We start from the raw sequence: 18,792 nt of genomic DNA on the forward strand, positions 1-18,792 counted from the left end.
GGATTAAAGGCGTGTGCCACCACTGCCCAGCTGAGTGTATTTTGTTATTGGAAATTATAAACTTCTTGCCTATGCTACTAGGGTTTTGGGGGACCCGTTCCTGTTTACTTTTGTCAATTTTCGGGCTTTTGTTGAAGATGCAGTCTGCACCAAAAGCCTGACCCATGAGGCAAAAGCTGAGACTTTCGCTGAGGTGAATTTTGTTTGCCCAGGGACGCCCGACATTCAATTTTCGCAGCCCCATTTTGGCCCAAGAGTTATTTCAGCGGATGCACTGTAAAAGACTTGAGCCACACAATTGGACACAGACTTTTAAAATGGGTGCTTGCAATTCGAAGCCAGATCCGTTTTCGCCCCTGGGCTGCCTCTTACATAAATTGGAACTGTCCGATAAAATCGGTCCCAAGTGGCTAATTTTTCTTTCTTTTTTTTTTTTATTAAGAAAAGAAGAAAAAAAACAAACAAAAAACAAGTTTCCACCTCCTCCCAGCCTCCCATTTCCCTCCCCCTCCTCCCACCCTTCTCCCCCTTCCCCCACTCCTCTCCCCCCCCCCCTCCCTCTCCAGTCCACAGAGCAGTCCGGGTTCCCTGCCCTGTGGTAAGTCCTAGGTCCTCCCCCCTCCGACCATATCTAGGAAGGTGAACATCCAAACTGGCTAGGCTTCCACAAAGCCAGCTCATTAAGTAGGATCAAAACCCCGTGCCATTGTCCTTGGCGTCTCATCAGCCCTCATTGTTCGCCATGTTCAGAGAGTCCGGTTTTATCCCATGCTTTTTCGGTCACAGTCCAGCTGGCCTTGGTGAGCTCCCAGTAGATCAGCTCCACTGTCTCAGTGGGTGGGTGCACGCCTCGTGGTCCCGACTTCTTTGCTCACGTTCTCCCTCCTTCTGCTCCTCATTGGGACCTTGGGAAGTGGCTAATTTTTCTATGCACTAAGATTTGGCCTCAATACGATCTTGACAATGGGAGGTGATGGCCACCAGAGGGAAGCCTTGAGTTTACCTTCCTCCAGGACCTAGAAAATTTTGTCACCATGGGGACAAATGGACAGAACTCTTGTATGTCCATGGTTTGGGGGCTCTGCGCTCTCTCCCCGCCCTCAGTACCCAGTGTCTTTACAGCACCCGTTTTTGGTGGTTAGGATCCTGGCCATCTAGGAATTAGGACCCAGATAGTTCAGCCTTGACTACGCAGCCAGAGGCACTGGCCCCTCCCCCACTCCCTGGAACCCTCACTACCCAACATTCTCCACATTCCTCACCTCCCTCCTCAGCTTCAGATGTTCAAGGTCAACTTTCCCCTAACCCACCTTCCTTCCCTAACCCCCCTCCACTGCATCTCCCTACCCTTGGCACTGGGTTAACCCCTCCCAGTCCTCCCCGGCTCCTTCCATACCAGATCCCACATAACCCTGCCCTTCTCTGCCCTCTCTGGGAAGTAGCGGGAGCCAATGGCATTATTAAAGTCCATGTTCCCTTTTCTCTTCTAGATCTCTCTCAGATAGAAAAGTGGCTGGGTTCCTTTTCTGCTAATCCTTCTATTTATAGCAAAGAGTTTCGCTATCTGTCTCAGGCCTACGATCTAACCTGGCAAGACTTCTATGTCATCCAAGCTTCTGTTCTCACTCCTGAGGAGCGAAGTAGAATTCAGACAGCAGCGAGACAATATGCAGACCAGACTGACTGGGTAGACAGTATGGTCCCTATAAGGGAAGTGGCTGTGCCAGCCACAGAATCACACTGGGATTACCAACCTGGCCAAAGCGGCCGACAGAGGTGGGACATCATGGTTCGTTGCCTCTTTTAGGGTATGAAAATGGTTTCAAAAAAAGTACTTAATTTTGACAAACTTCAAGAGATCACACAGCTAGCTGACAACAACCCAGCCATCTTTTAAAATTGATTACAAGGCATTGTATTTCACAGGTTCACTCCTGCCAGACGTGTGCCCAGGCCAACCCACAGGGGGCTCTCCACATATGTCAGTCTCTACACTAGACTCTTGGACACCAACTGGGCGAAGATTGGCGGGTTGATTTCACTCGTATGTCTACTCATAAAAAAACTCCATTATCTCAACACTTGTGGACAGTTTTACAGGGTGAATAGAAGCGTTTCCAGTCTCCAAGGAAACGGCAGCTATGGTGTGGCTTAGGTGCTCCTGGACCACATCAGTCCTCGATTTGGTGTTCCATGAACACAATGGGCCAGCCTTCACTTCCAGGGTCATGGAGCTGGTGTCAGAAGCTCTCAACATCTCCTGGAAATTCCACATCCTCTACCATCTACAATCCTCGGGAAAGGTGGACAGGGCCAATGGGCTCATCAAACAACAGCTAATCAGACTCTCCATTGAACTCAGGTCTCTTGAACCTCACACGGTAATCCTCACCAACCCCTCAGCTGCCAAGCTCCTGGGACACCCAAGCTGGTACCATCTCTCCAGGCTCAAGCAGGCACCTACTCAGGACACTTGGTCTGTCCAGCAGACAGGACTTTCCACCCTCCGGTTTTCCAGGATGCCACAATGAAGGGCCTACCCGCTCCTCAGCCTGGCACACTCATTTTTGGTGATACAAACAAGATGGGTAATAATAATATTTTTTCTCCTCTATATCTGCCTTCTTACCTCCCTCAAGAAACAGATGATTGGCATCTCTGGGATGGCAGTAAACAGGATGCCTCTCCAGCCACACCTCTCACTAAACATGAACCCACCAACACCCAGCTCTCCCCTTCCCCACGTCGCCCCATGTCCACAGGAATTAGCCAGACTTGAGTTGACGCCCCTTTCTCCAAAGACAGCTTAAAGTGTTGGTCATAAATATCACCTCAGATTCCTGTCACTCCTCAGATTCCTGTCACTCCTTACACAAACAGTCTGGAAGTTTTAGGAGTCATAGGACAAAGTAATTTATGATTTCAAAAGTTTGTTTATAAGGCAAAAGCAGATAGAGTCCAGCCTGGTCTGGAGTGAGTTCCAGGACAGCCAGGGTTACACAGAGAATCCATCTCAAAAAAACAAACGTTTAGTTGGGCTTTTAGTCAGATTTGAAGTCAGCGCGGCTGTCCGCAGTCCACTCCTGCAGCATCCCTTACCACCTAGCCTCTCACATCGGCGCTCACTTTGTCTGTGTTCCTGGACACAGGTCACAGTGCTGAAGCCACAAGTTGTACTGAGAAGCTTGGACATCACATCTCTCCAATCAACAGACTAGAATTCAACCAAATGCTGACTGGCAGGAGCTCTCTAGGGCTGGTAGTCACCATCTCCAAATCTTTGTTCTTGTATACCCTCACACTGCAGCCTGAGTGTGGAAGCTGAGAACAATCTGCAGGAATCGGTTCTCGCTCCCGTGTGGGCGGCAGCCATCAAACCCAGTCTCGGGCTCGACATCAAGTACCAGCAGAGGAATCTTTATTTCCTCCTCTGAGTTTCACGATGAACTGTTTCCTGAGAAACCATCACAGAACTACTGACTTGCTAAACTTAGGGACCCCTCTGGGTCTCATCTGTTGGTCTGCGCTGGGTCTCCGTAGTTCTTTGTGTCTTCGGCTGGAGTTCTTTCTCTTCATGGTTACTCTTGGGAGTTGCTCAGTCTTCCTGATTCAGACATGAAAAATCTTGGGCTCTTTGCTCAGTGCTAGGACTATTCAGCCAGAATTTTCCCCAAATGTTGAAGGAACAAGATTCGAATCCACCAAACCTGCAGGCGTGACTCCCGAGGACCAGAGAGGCCTAGGAAGGTTATGGCTGCCATTCTATAACTGCACTTTACATAATAAACAAAACAGAAGAAACAACCCGTGGCTCCTAGGGCTGGCGTTTCAGGTGTCTGTGTCAGAAAGGGTCCACTCCCAGGGGACCCAGGCCTAGGGTGGGGCCTCGGGCCCTGCCAGGGTATCAGTGATTTGCATCGCATCTTCGGAACCACCATCGCCCACCCCACCCTCGCCAAAGAACGGTCTACTTGCTTCAGAAGACTGTGAGGCCCTAAGAGCCAGAGCAGCGGCTCACAGCGGGTGGCACACCCCTCCCATGAAGTCACACCGACAGCTCTCAGGGAGTCCTGGCTCTCTTCTGAGACCATCCCTTCAGATGGTTAGCTCTGCAGTTTCCTAACCACTCAACATACACAGTCACACTCGAATAGCAAATATTCCAATCATTTATTGCCATTAAGTTACAGATCTGAACCTGCACACTATGGAAAACACTTGTCACCACTGGAAAGCATGGGTAGACGTGTGGCCGACTGAGGGATACACTATAGTCATTAAAGAAAAGTCAAGAATGTAAGTGCTTATAGTTATAAAACTTTGTTCCTTAGATTTTTATTACACAAATCCCAATAGATAATATACACATTACTACAGATAAAACCATCATTCAAAATTATGAAATTAGTTGCATATTTTGAACTACTCTTGATGAAGACAAATTTCAGCATTGATAAGGCAGGAGAGAGTTGGTTTGGGGACTCTCCCTTTTCTATAATGTTGGCATGGTAATTAAAGACAGCATTCGTGTTCCCCTCAGCAAGACCATCGATGCCGATGCGACCTGTGGCCATCGTGGCAGCAGTGCTGGGGCTCTGTCCCTTTCCAGAGCCGATCCTCGCACCGCTACGCAGCTGCCTTCTTACTCATCCTGAAACAGAGAGAGTTCAGTAGACACAAACCCTGCCAGCCTCAGAGGCCCTGCACGCTTCAGAAGACACATTTCTGTAACAGGGTTTTCAAACAACAGCACATCCCATTTCACTTAGGTTTCTCACTAACTCCTCAAAGCAATGTATTAAATGTGCTTACTCGTAGTTGATGAGCCGTGCTCCCTGAATCAGCTGAGCCACCTCGTTTGTTACATGGCACGCAAACAGAAGCCAGTTTCGAGGCTGCACCTTGTAGGCAAATCTCATGAATGTCAAAGAATAGCAACAGAGGGCTGTAAAAAAACAAAACAGAAGAGCGTGAATATCTTGGAGAGGCTGGAGACTGCCAGAGTGAGGAAAAGAAGCTCTTCCTTAGCAGACGGCGACGGCCACTGCTTGTGAGCTGCAAAGGCTGGGGGCTCTGCAGTCCACTGTACCGCAGCACGTCTGCTGTTTATTACCGACACACTTAGGAACGTGTATTAGCAGGAACAAGTGGAATTCAGTTCTTGTCAGACCTTTTTATAGCAATCCTTTGAAAGAATTGCTACTTACACTTTCCTCTTTATCTGTATGTTCAAATACTAGTGTCACGTAAACGTGACACCTTGCCAGATCAAGTTTATAATAAAATCTGTTGGCTGTGAGGATGAAGAAAAGTCACGCTCTTCATGTGACTTCCTCATCGCGACCACAACACGTGGTGAGACGTGCAGGAGCTACATCCGTGTCACAGCCTCCTTCACCTCCGCGTGTTCTTACCGAAGGTCATCCGCCCACTGATGATCTCCGGAGACTTCTTCATGTCATTGATAGCAGCAATGGGGAGACCCCAATTGGCAACTGGGCCCCAGAAGTGCTGCAATAAACGAGAGGGGGAAAGGAGGAGTCAGAGTGAAGCCGTGAACCCCGCCTCCCCACCTCTGACCATCACAGTCCACAGCCGTTTGATTGTTCACTGCTTCCCTGCTCAGTTCTTCAAGGGGGAGCCCAGACTGTTTATTCTTCAAGGGCCCAGCTGTCTAGTCAAGCTCCTCCCCAATTTCCACACAAGTCAGTGATCTCTGAATACCCAGCGAGAGAAGGGAGATGATACTTCTGACAGAGTCTATCCTTACAGAACTTAAGCCTTGTTACAACCACTGTTAACATCCATAATGTTGAAATCTATCAAAATGTTTCCTTTCAAGTTTTCATTAAGTTATCTACTAAAAAATGCAGAGCATAAACTGGACTTTTTTCTAAAGAAAGGTTCATAGTACGAAGGAAAGAATACTGTTCTTAAAGATTGACTCTTTTGTTTTTTTAACACAGAAATTCTCTGTGTGGTCCTGGTTGTCCTGGAACTCACTCTGTAGACCAGGCTGACCTTGAATTCAGAGATCGCCTGCCTCTGCCTCCTGAGTGCTGGATTAAAGGTTTTTTGAGATACAGTCTCACTATGTAGCACAACAGACAACTCACAGAGATCTGCCTACTTCTGCTGGGGTTAAAGGCATTAACCCCAAGATTTTTTAAAAGATTTTTTAAATTATGAGTATATGTGTTAGTGTGTGTATGTGTGTGGGGGGGTATCTATGGGTCTAAGTATAGGTGACCCTGGAGTTCAGAAGAGGGCACCAGACACCCTGGAAACTAGTTACAAGTGGTTGTGGACCATCCAACATGGGTATTGGGAACAGAGCTCAGGTTCTTTGCAAGAACAGTACTTACACTTAACTGCTGAGCTATCTCTTCAGCTCTAGTAAGGACATGTTCTCCAGCCTGTACATGAACTATACTAAGATCAAAGAACTTGAAAATCTGCAGACAGGGTCTCCCGCCTTAGAAAATGACAACTGTTTGAAAATACTTTTGAAGTAGTTTAAAAAAAAAGCAGATAATCTGATAATCTTTCATTCTAAAACTATATCTAAAGTAACCAAAATTAAACTATTCAATAGCAGCCATGTCTAATTTATTTTAATTTTTGAGGCAAAAAAAAATGTACTAAAATGTTTTTGTCACCTGAATTACAACTGTCTGCAGAGAGTCTGAACACACTAACTGGTGAAAGTGGCTCTCACTGGACTCCCAGCTGACACGGCCATGGTGAGGAACAGAGACTGAAATTCTAGACTCTGCTTTGAGAAGAGGTCATTACAATCTTAAAATCCTCCAGGAAAACAAGGGCAACACAAGAAAAATAACCTAGGGCCACATTTGGCATGCTGGGAGAATACGCTGGAATGCTAACCCAATAAGCTTAAATGTAAGTTCTGGGGCTCATGCTTTAATAATTATGAGAAAATTTCTATTCAGCCAGCATAAGGACTGCCCAACTTAACGTGAGTTATAGTCTCTATGGCCAGGCCTTGTTGGTTTCTCTGGGTGAATCTCTGGATGTCTGTGTTGCACAGCTAACTAGTCTTCATGCAGTCAAACTCCTATGACCTAGGTAAGTTGTTCTCTGCTCATGTCTTAGACACTAACTTTCATTTTCCCCGTATCCCCAGGCCCTCGTAAGGGTAAGTTCTTACTCCTTTGTTAGCCTTTGGACTTCTCTCCTACCTGTCTCCTTATTAGATGTTGCTTCACCCTCAACTCTATTGCTCCACAATAATGTTGCTTTTCCTCCTTTCTTTCTCCACTTGGTCTATTTCCAACTCTTTCCTGTTAATCTCTTCTCACTACTTTGCACTGGATGGTTGTCTTGATTTGATATCTACATTATGACGCACAGATGGTTACGTCCATAAGAAAGCCTGAAGCGTTCGTTACTCTATGAGGGACTTACAGCCCTCTCTACCAGATATAACCTGCCTTCTGCCCAGGGGGACAGACAGTGGAACAGATCCAAAGTTGTCCAGGCGCCTGAAGGATTTCTAGTTAAGCTAAGAAACACACAGAGAACTATGGCACTGAGCTACATTTAAATATATTCCTTTAAACACAGGGTGCTGGATTTGATGGCTCACACCTGCGTCCCAACACTCTGGGATCTATGGCAGGAAGACGCTGAGTTCAGTTCAACCTAGCCAGGTGTGGCAGTACACACATTTAGTCCCAGCTTTGGGAGGTAGAGGCAGGGGAGTCTCTGCCAGTTTGAGGTTAGCCTGGTTTAACGTATCAAGCTCCAGACCAGCCAAGGCTACTTGGAGAGACCCTGTCTCACAAACAAAGGAATGAATGAATGGTAAGTTAGCCTGGTCTACAAGGCAAGTCTCTGTTACCAACAGACAGACAAACACACATACATCAGAAATCATTTCAACAAAGAAAGCTTTCAATGCATATTCTTCATCTGGTATGAAACTAACTCTCTCTTCCTGGCTCGGAAATGTGTGTCTGGTCTAGGTTGCCAGAAATTGCAGTTAATTTATAGAAAACCAAGGAATTTTTTGATTAACATTAATCAATTATATGCAAAAATGTTACTTTGCTATTTTTATTGTAGCTATAAAAAGTTCAAACAAGGAACAAGCTCATGGTGTGGGATCTGTCACATGGAAAGCAAGCCATGGAGACCACCTCAGTCTGCCTCCCCACTCCCCTCTCATCAGCTGCCAGTTCTAAAGGGGCTCTAGGTACTGAAGCATTGCAGGCTGTGGTCTACAGAGGCCGGGCCCAGGAGAATGCTTCACTACAGCTTACCATCGAGCGTGGGAGTCAGGCCACCCCACATGCCTGGTGTCTGTAACTCTATTAAAGCAGAAAGTCCACAAGTGCCCAGAATGGATACAATTTTCTTACCGTACTATTTTGTGGAGTCACCAAGGTTCACACAGAGAAGACATGGAGGGAACAAAACAAAGAGAAAAAGAATCAGATCCTTCCAACAGTTCTAGTCCATCCAACTCACATGCACTTAAGTTTTAGTCACATGCTAACAACACAGTCTAAGTGAGGGCTGGCCAAACGGCTCAGGGAGAGGTGCCTGTCACCAAGTCTAACAACTGAGCTTGATTCTCGGGACCTACACTGTAAGGACGGAGTGAATCCCATGTTGTTCTCTGACCTTCACAGGTGAGCTATGACATACGAACCTCCTCACATAAAGTAAGTGAAAAACAACTTTTTAAGGAATCATATGTAATAACAAGTGAAATAAAAACCTTCACTCTATGAAAATAAGCTTCATCTTTAGCATTGAGTTGCCTAATAGAAATACAATGTGGATGCTGGGCAGTGGTGGCGCAACCTTCAACCCCAGCACTCGGGAGGCAGAGGCAGGAGGATCTCTGTGAATTTGAGGCAATCTGGTCTACAGAATGAGTTCCAGAACAGTCAGGACTACATAGAAAGAAACCCTGTCTCAAAACAAAACAGTCTGGGCGGTGGTGGCATACACGTTTAATCCCAGCACGCAGGAAACAGAGGCAGGAGGTTCTCTGTGAGTTGGAGGCCAGCCTGGTCTACAAAAGCTAGTTCCAGGACAGGCTCCAAAACTACAGAGAAACCCTGTCTCGAAACCACCCCACATACACACACACAAAAAAAACCACCCACGAAGCAAAAAAGACTTAAAAAAAAAGTTTTGTGGGGCTGGAGCAGAGATGGTTTAGTTAGGAGCATCTAACCGAGCTCTGTCTTGCAGAGGACCTAGGCTCCATTCCCAGCACTCATGGCAGCTTACAACTATCTACACGTTCAGTTCCATAGGCTGCTATGCCTTCTCTTTGCCTCCGCGGGCAACTGCATGCAGACTCACAAACATATACATTAAAAAACCTTTCAAAAACAAATCACAGAAATGTGCAAAGTGAGGGCTAGAGAGATAGATCAGCTATTCTTCTAGAGAATTTGAGCTCTCTTGGGTTGGGCAGCTCATAACTGCTGATAATTCTAGTTCCAAGGGGTTTAACACCCTCTTCTGGCCTCCACAAGCACCCACACATTTAGTATACATCCATACAAACCCATATGTAATAAAACAACTTAAAAAGCAATGTTTCATGCCTTAGGCACATGCATTTTATGTGTTTAAAAATCTATGAAAAGCACACTTGTGCAGAGCCACACTAGCAAAAACTGTGTTCCCCACTATGTAACAGTACATGCTTTACAACACACAAGTCACAGCCTGACATGGATGGTGCGGTGGCAAGCGTGGCTGCTTTCAACGGTAACTTGGGGCAGTAATAGGTTTTATTTTCTCTTTATTTGGTCATCTGCTGTATTTCAGTTGACTATGAAAACATTACATTTGGGTGACACATACCACATATTGACATACCAGACAAGGTCACCAGAGTCCTACTGCCCTAAAAACTTTTGCACTCTGCCTTTTCATCCTTCTCTTGCTCTTCGTCTTTTCCAGAACGTCACATAGTTAGAATCTGTCCCCATTTGTTTTCTGTTGCTGTGATAAAGACCACAGCCAAAAGCAACTTGAAGAGGAAAGGCTTTATTTTATCTTATGGCCTACAGCCCATCATGAAGGGAAGTCAGAGCAAAAACTCAAGGCAGGGACTGAGGCAGATAGAACCACTGGAACACTGGTTACTGGCTAACCCTCCATGGCTTGCTCAGCCTAGGACTATGTGCCAGGGGTAGCACTGCCTACAGTGGGCTGAACCTACTGTATCATCAATCAGTAATAAGAAGATCAGGCCAGTCTGATGAGGGAATTCTTCAAATGATATTTTCTCTTCCCAGATGACCCTAGTTTGTGTCAGGGTCCCAACAGACCAGATTTGGCTACTCATGCTACTATTAAGGAGGTGTGGCAATGCGGAACAGGTGTAGCTTGTTGGAGGAAGTGCGTCACTGTAGGGGTGGACTTTGAGGTCTCTTTTGCTCAAGCTTCACTCAGTGTAATATTCAGGTCACTTCCTGTTGCCTTCTGATTAAAATGTAGCCAGCACCATGACAGCCTGCATGCCGCCATGTTTCCTGCCATGCTGATAATGGACAGAACTTTTGAACTGTAAGCTACCACCTCAATGAAATGTTTTTCCTTTATAAGAGCTGCCATGGTCACAGTGTCTCTTCTCTTCACAGCAATAGAAATCCTAACTAAAGCACAGCTCCAAGAGTCCAACCAAAGACACAGCCGTGAAGCAGTTTGTTCAATATGGTCACACAATGGGAACAGGGGATTAATATTCTAAGAGTTACCTTTAAGGTACTGGCAATAGCTGGAAGATTACAGTGGGGAAGGAATAAACGCAGAGACAAGATGTATGCATAGTAAGCAGTGGTGGTCAGTTGTGTTCTGGTTGGTCATTTCTCAGGTCTGGTTCTGTGTAGTCTTGCTGTGGAAAATTACTGTGTGATTGTGGGTGGGTGGACAGGGGTACTCAGCAACTGCCGTGAAATAATTTTTCCCACTTGAGGGGGAAGAAAATGACTAGGTCACTTTAGGATGGAGCAGCTTTGCATTGCCAGTTTTAGACTAACGCTCCTTAAATAATTAACATGTTTACTGCAGAGCTGGGCAGGAATCTGACCTCAAGTTTAAGGTAGCAGAGAAGACGGATGCAGAATGAAGGCAAAGATGCTTTTCTGTGTGTCCACACTGATGTGCACAAACATGATGCAGGCCAGAAGACAACCTCAGCTGTTACTCTTTTCAGGAGCTACCCATCTTAGTTTTTGTTCGTTTGTATTGTCCTGAAGTGTGCAAAGTAGATTAGGCACACAGACCAGCAAGCCCCAGGAATCTGCCTGTCTCCACTGCCCTGGTGATGGGGTTACAGATGTGCCACCACACCCAGTCCCATCCCCCTTTTTGAGATGGGGTCTCATTCTGTATCCCTATTGGTTAAAACTCACAGTTGCTATGTAGACCAGGCTAGCTCTGAACTTGAAGAGACCCACCTGCCTCTGTCTCCCAAGTGCCAGGTTTAAGGGAATATACCTTCACACCCGGCTTCATGTCAGCTTTTTAACACGATCTAGACAGCAAATCTGTCTTAGTTAGCATTTCTATTTCTGTATTAAGTGATAAAACACCATGACCAAGAAGCGACTTGGGAAGGAAAGGATTTATTTGGAGTACACTTCCAGGTAATGGCCCAGCATCTGAGGTCGTCAGGACAGGAACTCAAGGGACGAGGAAACCTTTAGACAAGGGAGGAACCAGGCTGTGCATTAGCTTGTATTCTGGTTTGCTCAGCTTGCTTCCTGTTAGAATCCAGGACCAACAACAATGAGCTGGGCCTCCTGCATTATCACTAATTAGGAAGCTCTTGTACAGGACTGTTCACAGTCCATGGAGACATTTTCTCAATAAAGGTTCCCTCCTCTCAGAAGCCAGCACAAAACTGAATGCTCACCCCAGGCAAATGAGAATCTTTAATTCTGCTTTGGTTGCCCACCAGATATCCTTTTGCAGGCTCAGAACTTTTGACAAAAGCCTGAATCCTGATTATAGCATCTTGAACTATATGTTATTTTCAAGTTGACTTATTTTATTTAGTGATGTGAGCTTAAGTTTCCTTTATATATTTTTATGATTTTGTAAATGATTTCCTTTTGGCCCTGAACAATATTGTACTTACTGTCTGGACATTCCATTAACCACACATTCACTGAAAGACAACTTGTTTGATGCCAAGTTTGGATAGTTATGCATAGAGCTGCTATAAATAGCCACATGTAGGACCCTGTGTGGAAATAAATTTTCAAGTTCTCTGTTTCTATCAGGGGTATGATTTCTGATATATAGCAGGAGCAGGTCAAGTTTTGTAAGAAAGGCAGACCTGTACTCCAGAGTGGGTCCATTTGTATTTCTACCAGCAGTAAAGAGTTCCCATAGCTCCAAAGCAGCTCGGGAACTGCCAGAGATGCATGTTTGGGTGACACGTTTCTGCTAAATTCCACTGACTTCCTATGATGACAGGGGCTGAGGAGCAACTTTCCCAGGCTGACTTGCTGTCTGTCTCCATTCGATCTGTTGCGATGCTCAGCCAGCTTCAGTTATCTCAGGAACTAACAGTGCTCAGATGCCTTTAGGTCGGTCTATTTTCTGTTTCACACAGCAGACATTCTAACACTGTTTTCTGAGACAGGGTCTCCTTGTGCAGCCCAGGATGGTATGGAATTTTCAATCCTCATGCCTCCATATCTGCGTACAGCATTTACAGGCATGAACCATCATGCCCAGCTGAAAATTTTAGTCTTAAAGAAGGTTAGTTCACCCATTCTTTCTTTGATGGATCATGCCTTTGGTATTGTACCTAAAAAGCCATTGCCAAACCCAGGTACTCTAGTTTTTCTCCCATAGTCTATAGTTTGCACTCTATGTTTAGATCTATAAATGTGAATCGAGAAAACATTTTGTTAGACATAGGACATGTCTAATTTTTTTTTAAATGTAGATGGCCAGTTGCTGGCATCATTTGTTGAAGACTGTCTTTGCTACATTATTTTGCCTTTGCTCCTTGGCCAAAGTTTAGTTGATTGTACTATGTGTATTTACTTATGGCCTGTCTAGGCTGTGCCATCGATCTGTTTGTTTAGTCCTGTGTTAGTAGCACAGGTTTGATGACTGCAGTTTCAGACCAAACTGTAAAACTGGGCAGTGTCAGCCTCCCCACTGTTCTTCCTCAGTACCTATCAGTTACACCGGGGCTTCTACCTCCTCATATTAGCTACTCACCTACTAATTTACTGTTTTATCTCTTGGTGTTGCTGGGAACCAAACTCTACATGAAGTCCAGAATCCGTTTGTTGATTGGCAGTACGCTGATTCTGTCAATTAAGCTGGGAAGAACGGAATCTTGGACACCGAGCCTTTCCCTCTGTGGACCTGGAGCAGCTCCGCTCCGTTACCTGGCTCTTCAGTTATCTTTCACAGCTGTTTTCTTAGATAGCTCTCATGTATAATTTTGCTAGATTTTTTAAATCTACATCTATTTCGTTTAGGGCTAGGAATATGGCTTAGTGGGAGACTGTGTGTTTAACATGCACAGGCCCTGGATCCAATCCCAGCACCCAACACCAATGAGGCTTCAGCATTTGGGTAAATGCTGATGATGTAGATGACAGTATATTTTAATTTCAAGTTGCATTTATTAGTTGAAAGTAAATAGAAAAGCAACAGACCTTTAGATATTAACATTGTACACTAATTATTATCTTATTACCTTGCTATTATTACTTGTCAGTTCCATAAGATTTTTGGTCCTTTGGGATTGTCTATATAGACAATTATATCATCTTTACGTTCTGTTCCATTCCTCCCAGCATACACAGCTATTTTAGGGAACACAGTTAACTGTAAACTCATTTATAACTTAAATACTTTTAGCATATGAAGAGGATCCAACCAGCAGCCTGAAAGTCTTATTTATAACACCATTTAAATGGGATTTTTTAAAAATAAAGTAAACTTTTTCATTTATTTTATATCCTGACCACATGGGATGAGATTTTAAGGTTGTCTGGATTGTAATTCTGTATTTTGGTAAAAATGCTCACCTATATTTCAATTTTTAAAAATATTTTAGTTGTAATTTAACAATTAGAACCCGTGTAAAATGGTAAAGGCCTCAGTAAACTGGATAAACTGGACTTTCCAGCTATCCAGAGACTCACTATGGCTAGGTCAACATTTTCATTGTCATTAATTCTGAAGGTCAATAATAGAACAAGAAAGTGCTGAGAGTCCAAAGGCCGAATGTAAGAAACAGTACTGCAGAAAGATGGATGGCATGGGCAGAAGGCACCAGGCTGGGTATGAGTGGCAGAGGCAGGCAGGTCTCTGTGAGTTCAAGATCTGCCAGGGTTACAGAGTTCCAGGCCAGTCATGGCCACACAATGAAAGCTTGCCTCGACCCCTAGTCCCCCTAGGAACCCAAACCCTGCTCTCTTCCACGGCCATTTCTATGCCCCATTCTTCCTTCCGTTTTGGCTTCACAAGCTGGGTGTTCAGAGGACCTCAAGTTTTCTGCTTGGTCTAAATATCAGTTTTCTCCAGTGGCAGGTGAAATTCTGGGTTCTTTCCACTCTAATTCCATGTTTAGGATGTGTTCTGTTATTTCCACCACAACTTTCCACTTAGGTAAATAATATAAACTCTTATTTTTATTTTTATTTTTTGAAACCTGGTTTCTCTGTAATTTGGAGCCTGTCCTGGAACTGGCTCTAGTAGACCAGGCTGGTCTCAAACTCACAGAGATCTGCCTGCCTCTGAAGTGCTGGGATTAAAGGTGTGCGCCACCACCGCCCAGATGATAATGTAAAGCTTTCCAGGGAACTCAGAAGTTAAAGTCAACTTAGAATAGCACACCTTAACTTGAGAATATTCACTGCCAAGAGCTCACTAACCTCAGAGTTGTGAGCGTGTGAGTGGCTGTGTGTGTGTTTGTGTGTGTGTGTGCGCGCGCGCGCACACGTGTATACAGTCACCTCTGCTCTAAGATATAAACTCGAAAATAAACCTCTAAAACAAATCTGTACACGTAGTCCTTAAACTACAAGTCTTACCTCACTCATCTAATTTAACCAAAAATCTAAGAAGACTGAAAGAGAATAAAGGGCTGTTTTATTGTCCGTAAGGTACATAAGGAAATAGTTGCTTAAGAAGAAAACTTTGAAGCCAGGTATGGTGGCAGCACACACCTTTAATCCCAGCACTCAGGAGGCAGAAGCAAATAAATCTCAGCCTAGGCTACACAGTGAATTCCGGGACAGCCAGAGATATGTAGAGACCCTGTCTCAAAACAAACAAACAAAAAACAGAACTAAAAATAAAAATGAAAAGGGTGGGGAGGTGACTCAGCAGTTAGGAGTACAGCTGCTCTTACAGGCTGGATAGTGGGGCGCACACCTTTCACCCTAGCACCCAGGAGGCGGGGACAGGAGGATCTCTGTGAGTTCCAGGCCGGCAGGGGCTACCATAGAAATTTGTCTCATAAATAAATAAAATCATGTTTGTCCAGCATTGCAGCCACTAATGCACACACACTCAACTTCACAAAGCCAGGAGGCGCCAGGACTGGCTGGCCTAGTAGGGTACAAGGAGCCCTGGGTTTCCTACCCAGCACCACGTCAACTAGGTGTGCTGGCACATGCCTGTCGCCCCAGCACACAGGAGGGGGCGGCGAAAGGATCACAAATTCAAGATCATCCCGAGCTATATAGCGAGCTGGAAGGCCAGCCTGCATTAAATGAGACCTGTCTCAAAAAAAGAAGAAACCGTTTTTCGAATTCTAGAAGGGCTTCAGTCCAACAATGTGAACTGTCGGCAGGCTGCAAACTCACGGAAGCTATAGTTGGCGATGGATGTAATGAAGGGAGTCATTCACAGAACACAAAGGACTAGAGCCGCATCTCCACACAGCACAGAGTCACAACTAAATCTCTATTTATAATGTATTCTTCCTTTCTAAAGTCAAACCAAGTCGCTGTGAGGGTGGCGTCTAGAAGAAAGAACTGAGAATATATATCACCAGGGTTAAGTTCTAGAAAGAAAAATATTTTCCTAGGGAAGAAAGAGCTAAAAGTTAAACAGCACTCTTCCACTTATGGAGGTTTAAAAATCACAAGAAAATAAAATTATGCTTGGAAATATTTTAAACTGTTTCTAAGTCTTATGAAATACTTATAAATAGAAGTAGGCAGCGGAAGATTTTACGTGAAAATGAATTCTAGAAAGTGCCCTCTTCAATCGCTCAATGTCAAGCCTCCCCCGACACACAACTGCAAGGAAAAGCCCGCGGCTCTCAGACAGCTTGGCCGCAGTTCACACACACTGCTCGGAAGGAAAAACGACTTGGATGCGGCGAATTCTAGCTCCCATCACCCAGCTCGGCGCGTCCGGGAACATTCCAGCACCGCTCCCGCCAAGTCCCAGGCCCGTGACGATGGGGACACGAGGAAGGGGGTGGTGGCACCCAGTGTCCCCACGTCAACGCACGCAAGGGCACCTCGACCGCCTGCGCAGGGGAGGCGTTTGCCCGCCCGGTCACGAGCGGGAGCGGCGTCCCTACAGTCACCCTACGTCTGTCTGCTGTCCGGCACCTGACAGCCCCTAGGTCGCCCTGCCCCGGAGCGACGTCCCCTCGGTCACCCGCAGTCGCCCCTTGGTCAAGGGAGAAAGCAGACTCCCCTCCCCTCGGTCACGGGTGGGAGAGGCGTCCCTTCTGTCACCTGCAGTCGTCCCCAGGTCACGGGTGGGAGCAGCGTCCCCTCGGTCACCTGCAGTCGTCGCCAGGTCACGGGTGGGAGCGGCGTCCCCTCAGTCACCTGCGGTCGTCCCCCTGGTCACGGGTGGGAGCAGCATCACCTCGGTCACCTGCAGTCGTCCCCCTGGTCACGGGTGGGCGCACGGTCCGCCCGCGCGCGGCTCACCCACCTCGGCAGCACGCCGCAGGGTTGTCCCGCGGCGGGCGGCTCCCCCCACGGCCTACCCCGAGGCTCACCTCATGAGATAGTCCCGGAAGTCCTTGCTCCGCACATAGTCGGCCGCTTTGCGCACCAGCGTCCCAGCCATGGCCCTGCGGTCGGCGGTGAAGCCGCTATCCACACGGATGACACTGGGGTCGACCCGGCACGGCCCTCGGCGTTCTCGCCCTGCGCCCGCTCACGACACCCGGGGACGCCTTACGGCCGCCCGGCGCTCCGCCAATCAGAACGCGCTACGCTGGAGCGCGCGGCTCGGATTGGCTGGCGCGCCCCACACACCTCCTGCCTGCCCCCAGGGCGGCGCGCGCCTGCGGCTGCGGTCGTAAAAAAGGCCCAGCGGCGGGGCCCGGCTGACGGTTGCTAGGGACCGTGAATGACACTTCTCTGCCCGCCGGCCCGAGCCGGTCTGCGTGGACCTTCGGGGAACGGCGGGTAGGTCGGGTCCCCGACCTCCTGCTCCTGTCCCTCTGCCCACCCGGCGACCGCCGAGATCCTGCAAGGCGGCGTCGACCGGCTCGGGCTGGAGTCACCGAGAGCAGAGGAGGAAGGCAGTTAAAAATAGCACGGAGCCTCGGTCTCCAGCTGGGTGGCTGCCCACGTGTGCAAAAGGGAAGGTTACGTAAGTCCCCTCCGTGTGCACACTGGAGGAGCTTTGGCTGGGACACCCACCTAAGCCAGGCTTGGGGCTCAGGGCCACGCCCTAGTCATGGCGAGCGCCGGAGTGCAGAGCAATTGGGCTGAAACAAATGGAAAGGCCTGGGGACGTTTGCTCCCGTCTCTCCCACCCTTTCTAACGACGGGGAAGGCTCTCGAATCTCCTCTGCTTTAAACCGGGTCTCACAACACAACTGCCTTCAATCCTCGCCCGACAATCTCATCTCGGGGTTGTACCGCTCCCAGACACACCTGAGTAGACCTCCCTTTCCAGCCAACCTGTCTCCCGGGTTCCTTCACACGTCAGTGTTTGTTTACCAAAAGCAGACTGAATACGACCTTTTCGTCCTCTCTAAAGAGGGCTGGGGCTTTGCGTTCTTACTTTGGTACTCGATGGAAACCTTGGCTGGGTTCCACCTCCAGTACTGTTCATAAACCATGCGGGGTGGTGAATTAGGAAGGTGGAGGCTGTAGAATCAGAAGTTCAAGGTCACCACTGCCTGGGTTCTCAGGGTAGGGAACTGGGTTGAATCTAGTCTTACGGAGATATTTTCTCAATTGGGGTTCTCTCCCTAGCCTGGGCTGTAGGCAAGCCTGTAGGACATTTTCTTAATTTGTGATTGGTGGGGGAAGGCCCAACTGATTGTGGGTGGTGCCACCTTCCCCTGGCCGGTGGTCCTGGGTTCTATAAGAAGGCAGGCTAAGCAAGCCATGAGGAACAAGCCAGTAAGCAGCAACTTTCCATGGCCTCTGAGTCAGCTCCTGCCTTCATGTTCCTGGCCTGCTTGAGTTCCTGCCCTGACTTCCTTCAGTGATGAGCAGTGGTGTTGAAGTGTAAGCCAAGTAAACCCTTTCCTTCCCAGTGTGTTTATATCACAGGTCGTGGTGTTTCATCACAGCAGCAGAAATTCAAACAGACGCAGAGTATGCATGGGGGAAGAGGCTGAGAGTCTTCTTTATCACACGAGTGTGATCTGCCAGGTTCCAAACACTTGTATTTATGGCTACAGGTTACTTATGGCCAGATTCCATTTGGATGTTTTCCACCCCTGCCCCTACTCCTACCTCTAGAACCACCAGAGATCATTGAGGGATCATGGAGAGGGCCGAGGGTACATACCCTGTTGGAAATAGGGAGACTAGTCCAGCATCT

General features: G+C 47.1%; 1 protein-coding gene across 2 annotated transcripts; it reads right to left on the bottom strand.

Annotated features, from left to right (window-relative positions):
• Window positions 1-4,151: 4,151 nt before the first annotated feature.
• Mpc1 (mitochondrial pyruvate carrier 1) lies at window positions 4,152-17,189 on the bottom strand. Of its 2 annotated transcripts, XM_041680456.1 has the most exons (5): window positions 17,003-17,189; window positions 8,385-8,388; window positions 5,415-5,511; window positions 4,813-4,945; window positions 4,152-4,651 (listed from the first exon to the last, which is right to left on the bottom strand). In XM_041680456.1, the coding sequence occupies exons 1-5, from the start codon at window positions 17,071-17,073 to the stop codon at window positions 4,627-4,629; spliced, it is 330 nt and encodes a 109-aa protein (XP_041536390.1). In that variant the 5' UTR covers window positions 17,074-17,189; the 3' UTR covers window positions 4,152-4,626. The 2 variants fall into 2 exon arrangements, with proteins under 2 accessions (XP_041536390.1, XP_041536392.1); XM_041680458.1 differs by lacking the exons at window positions 8,385-8,388; window positions 17,003-17,189 and adding an exon at window positions 8,286-8,311.
• Between the last annotated feature and the right edge of the window lie 1,603 nt (window positions 17,190-18,792).

Source organism: Microtus oregoni, unplaced genomic scaffold (assembly GCF_018167655.1).
Source record: "Microtus oregoni isolate MIOR12 unplaced genomic scaffold, Mior012 000033F_ref0000390, whole genome shotgun sequence".
NCBI classification, from domain to species: domain Eukaryota; kingdom Metazoa; phylum Chordata; class Mammalia; order Rodentia; family Cricetidae; genus Microtus; species Microtus oregoni.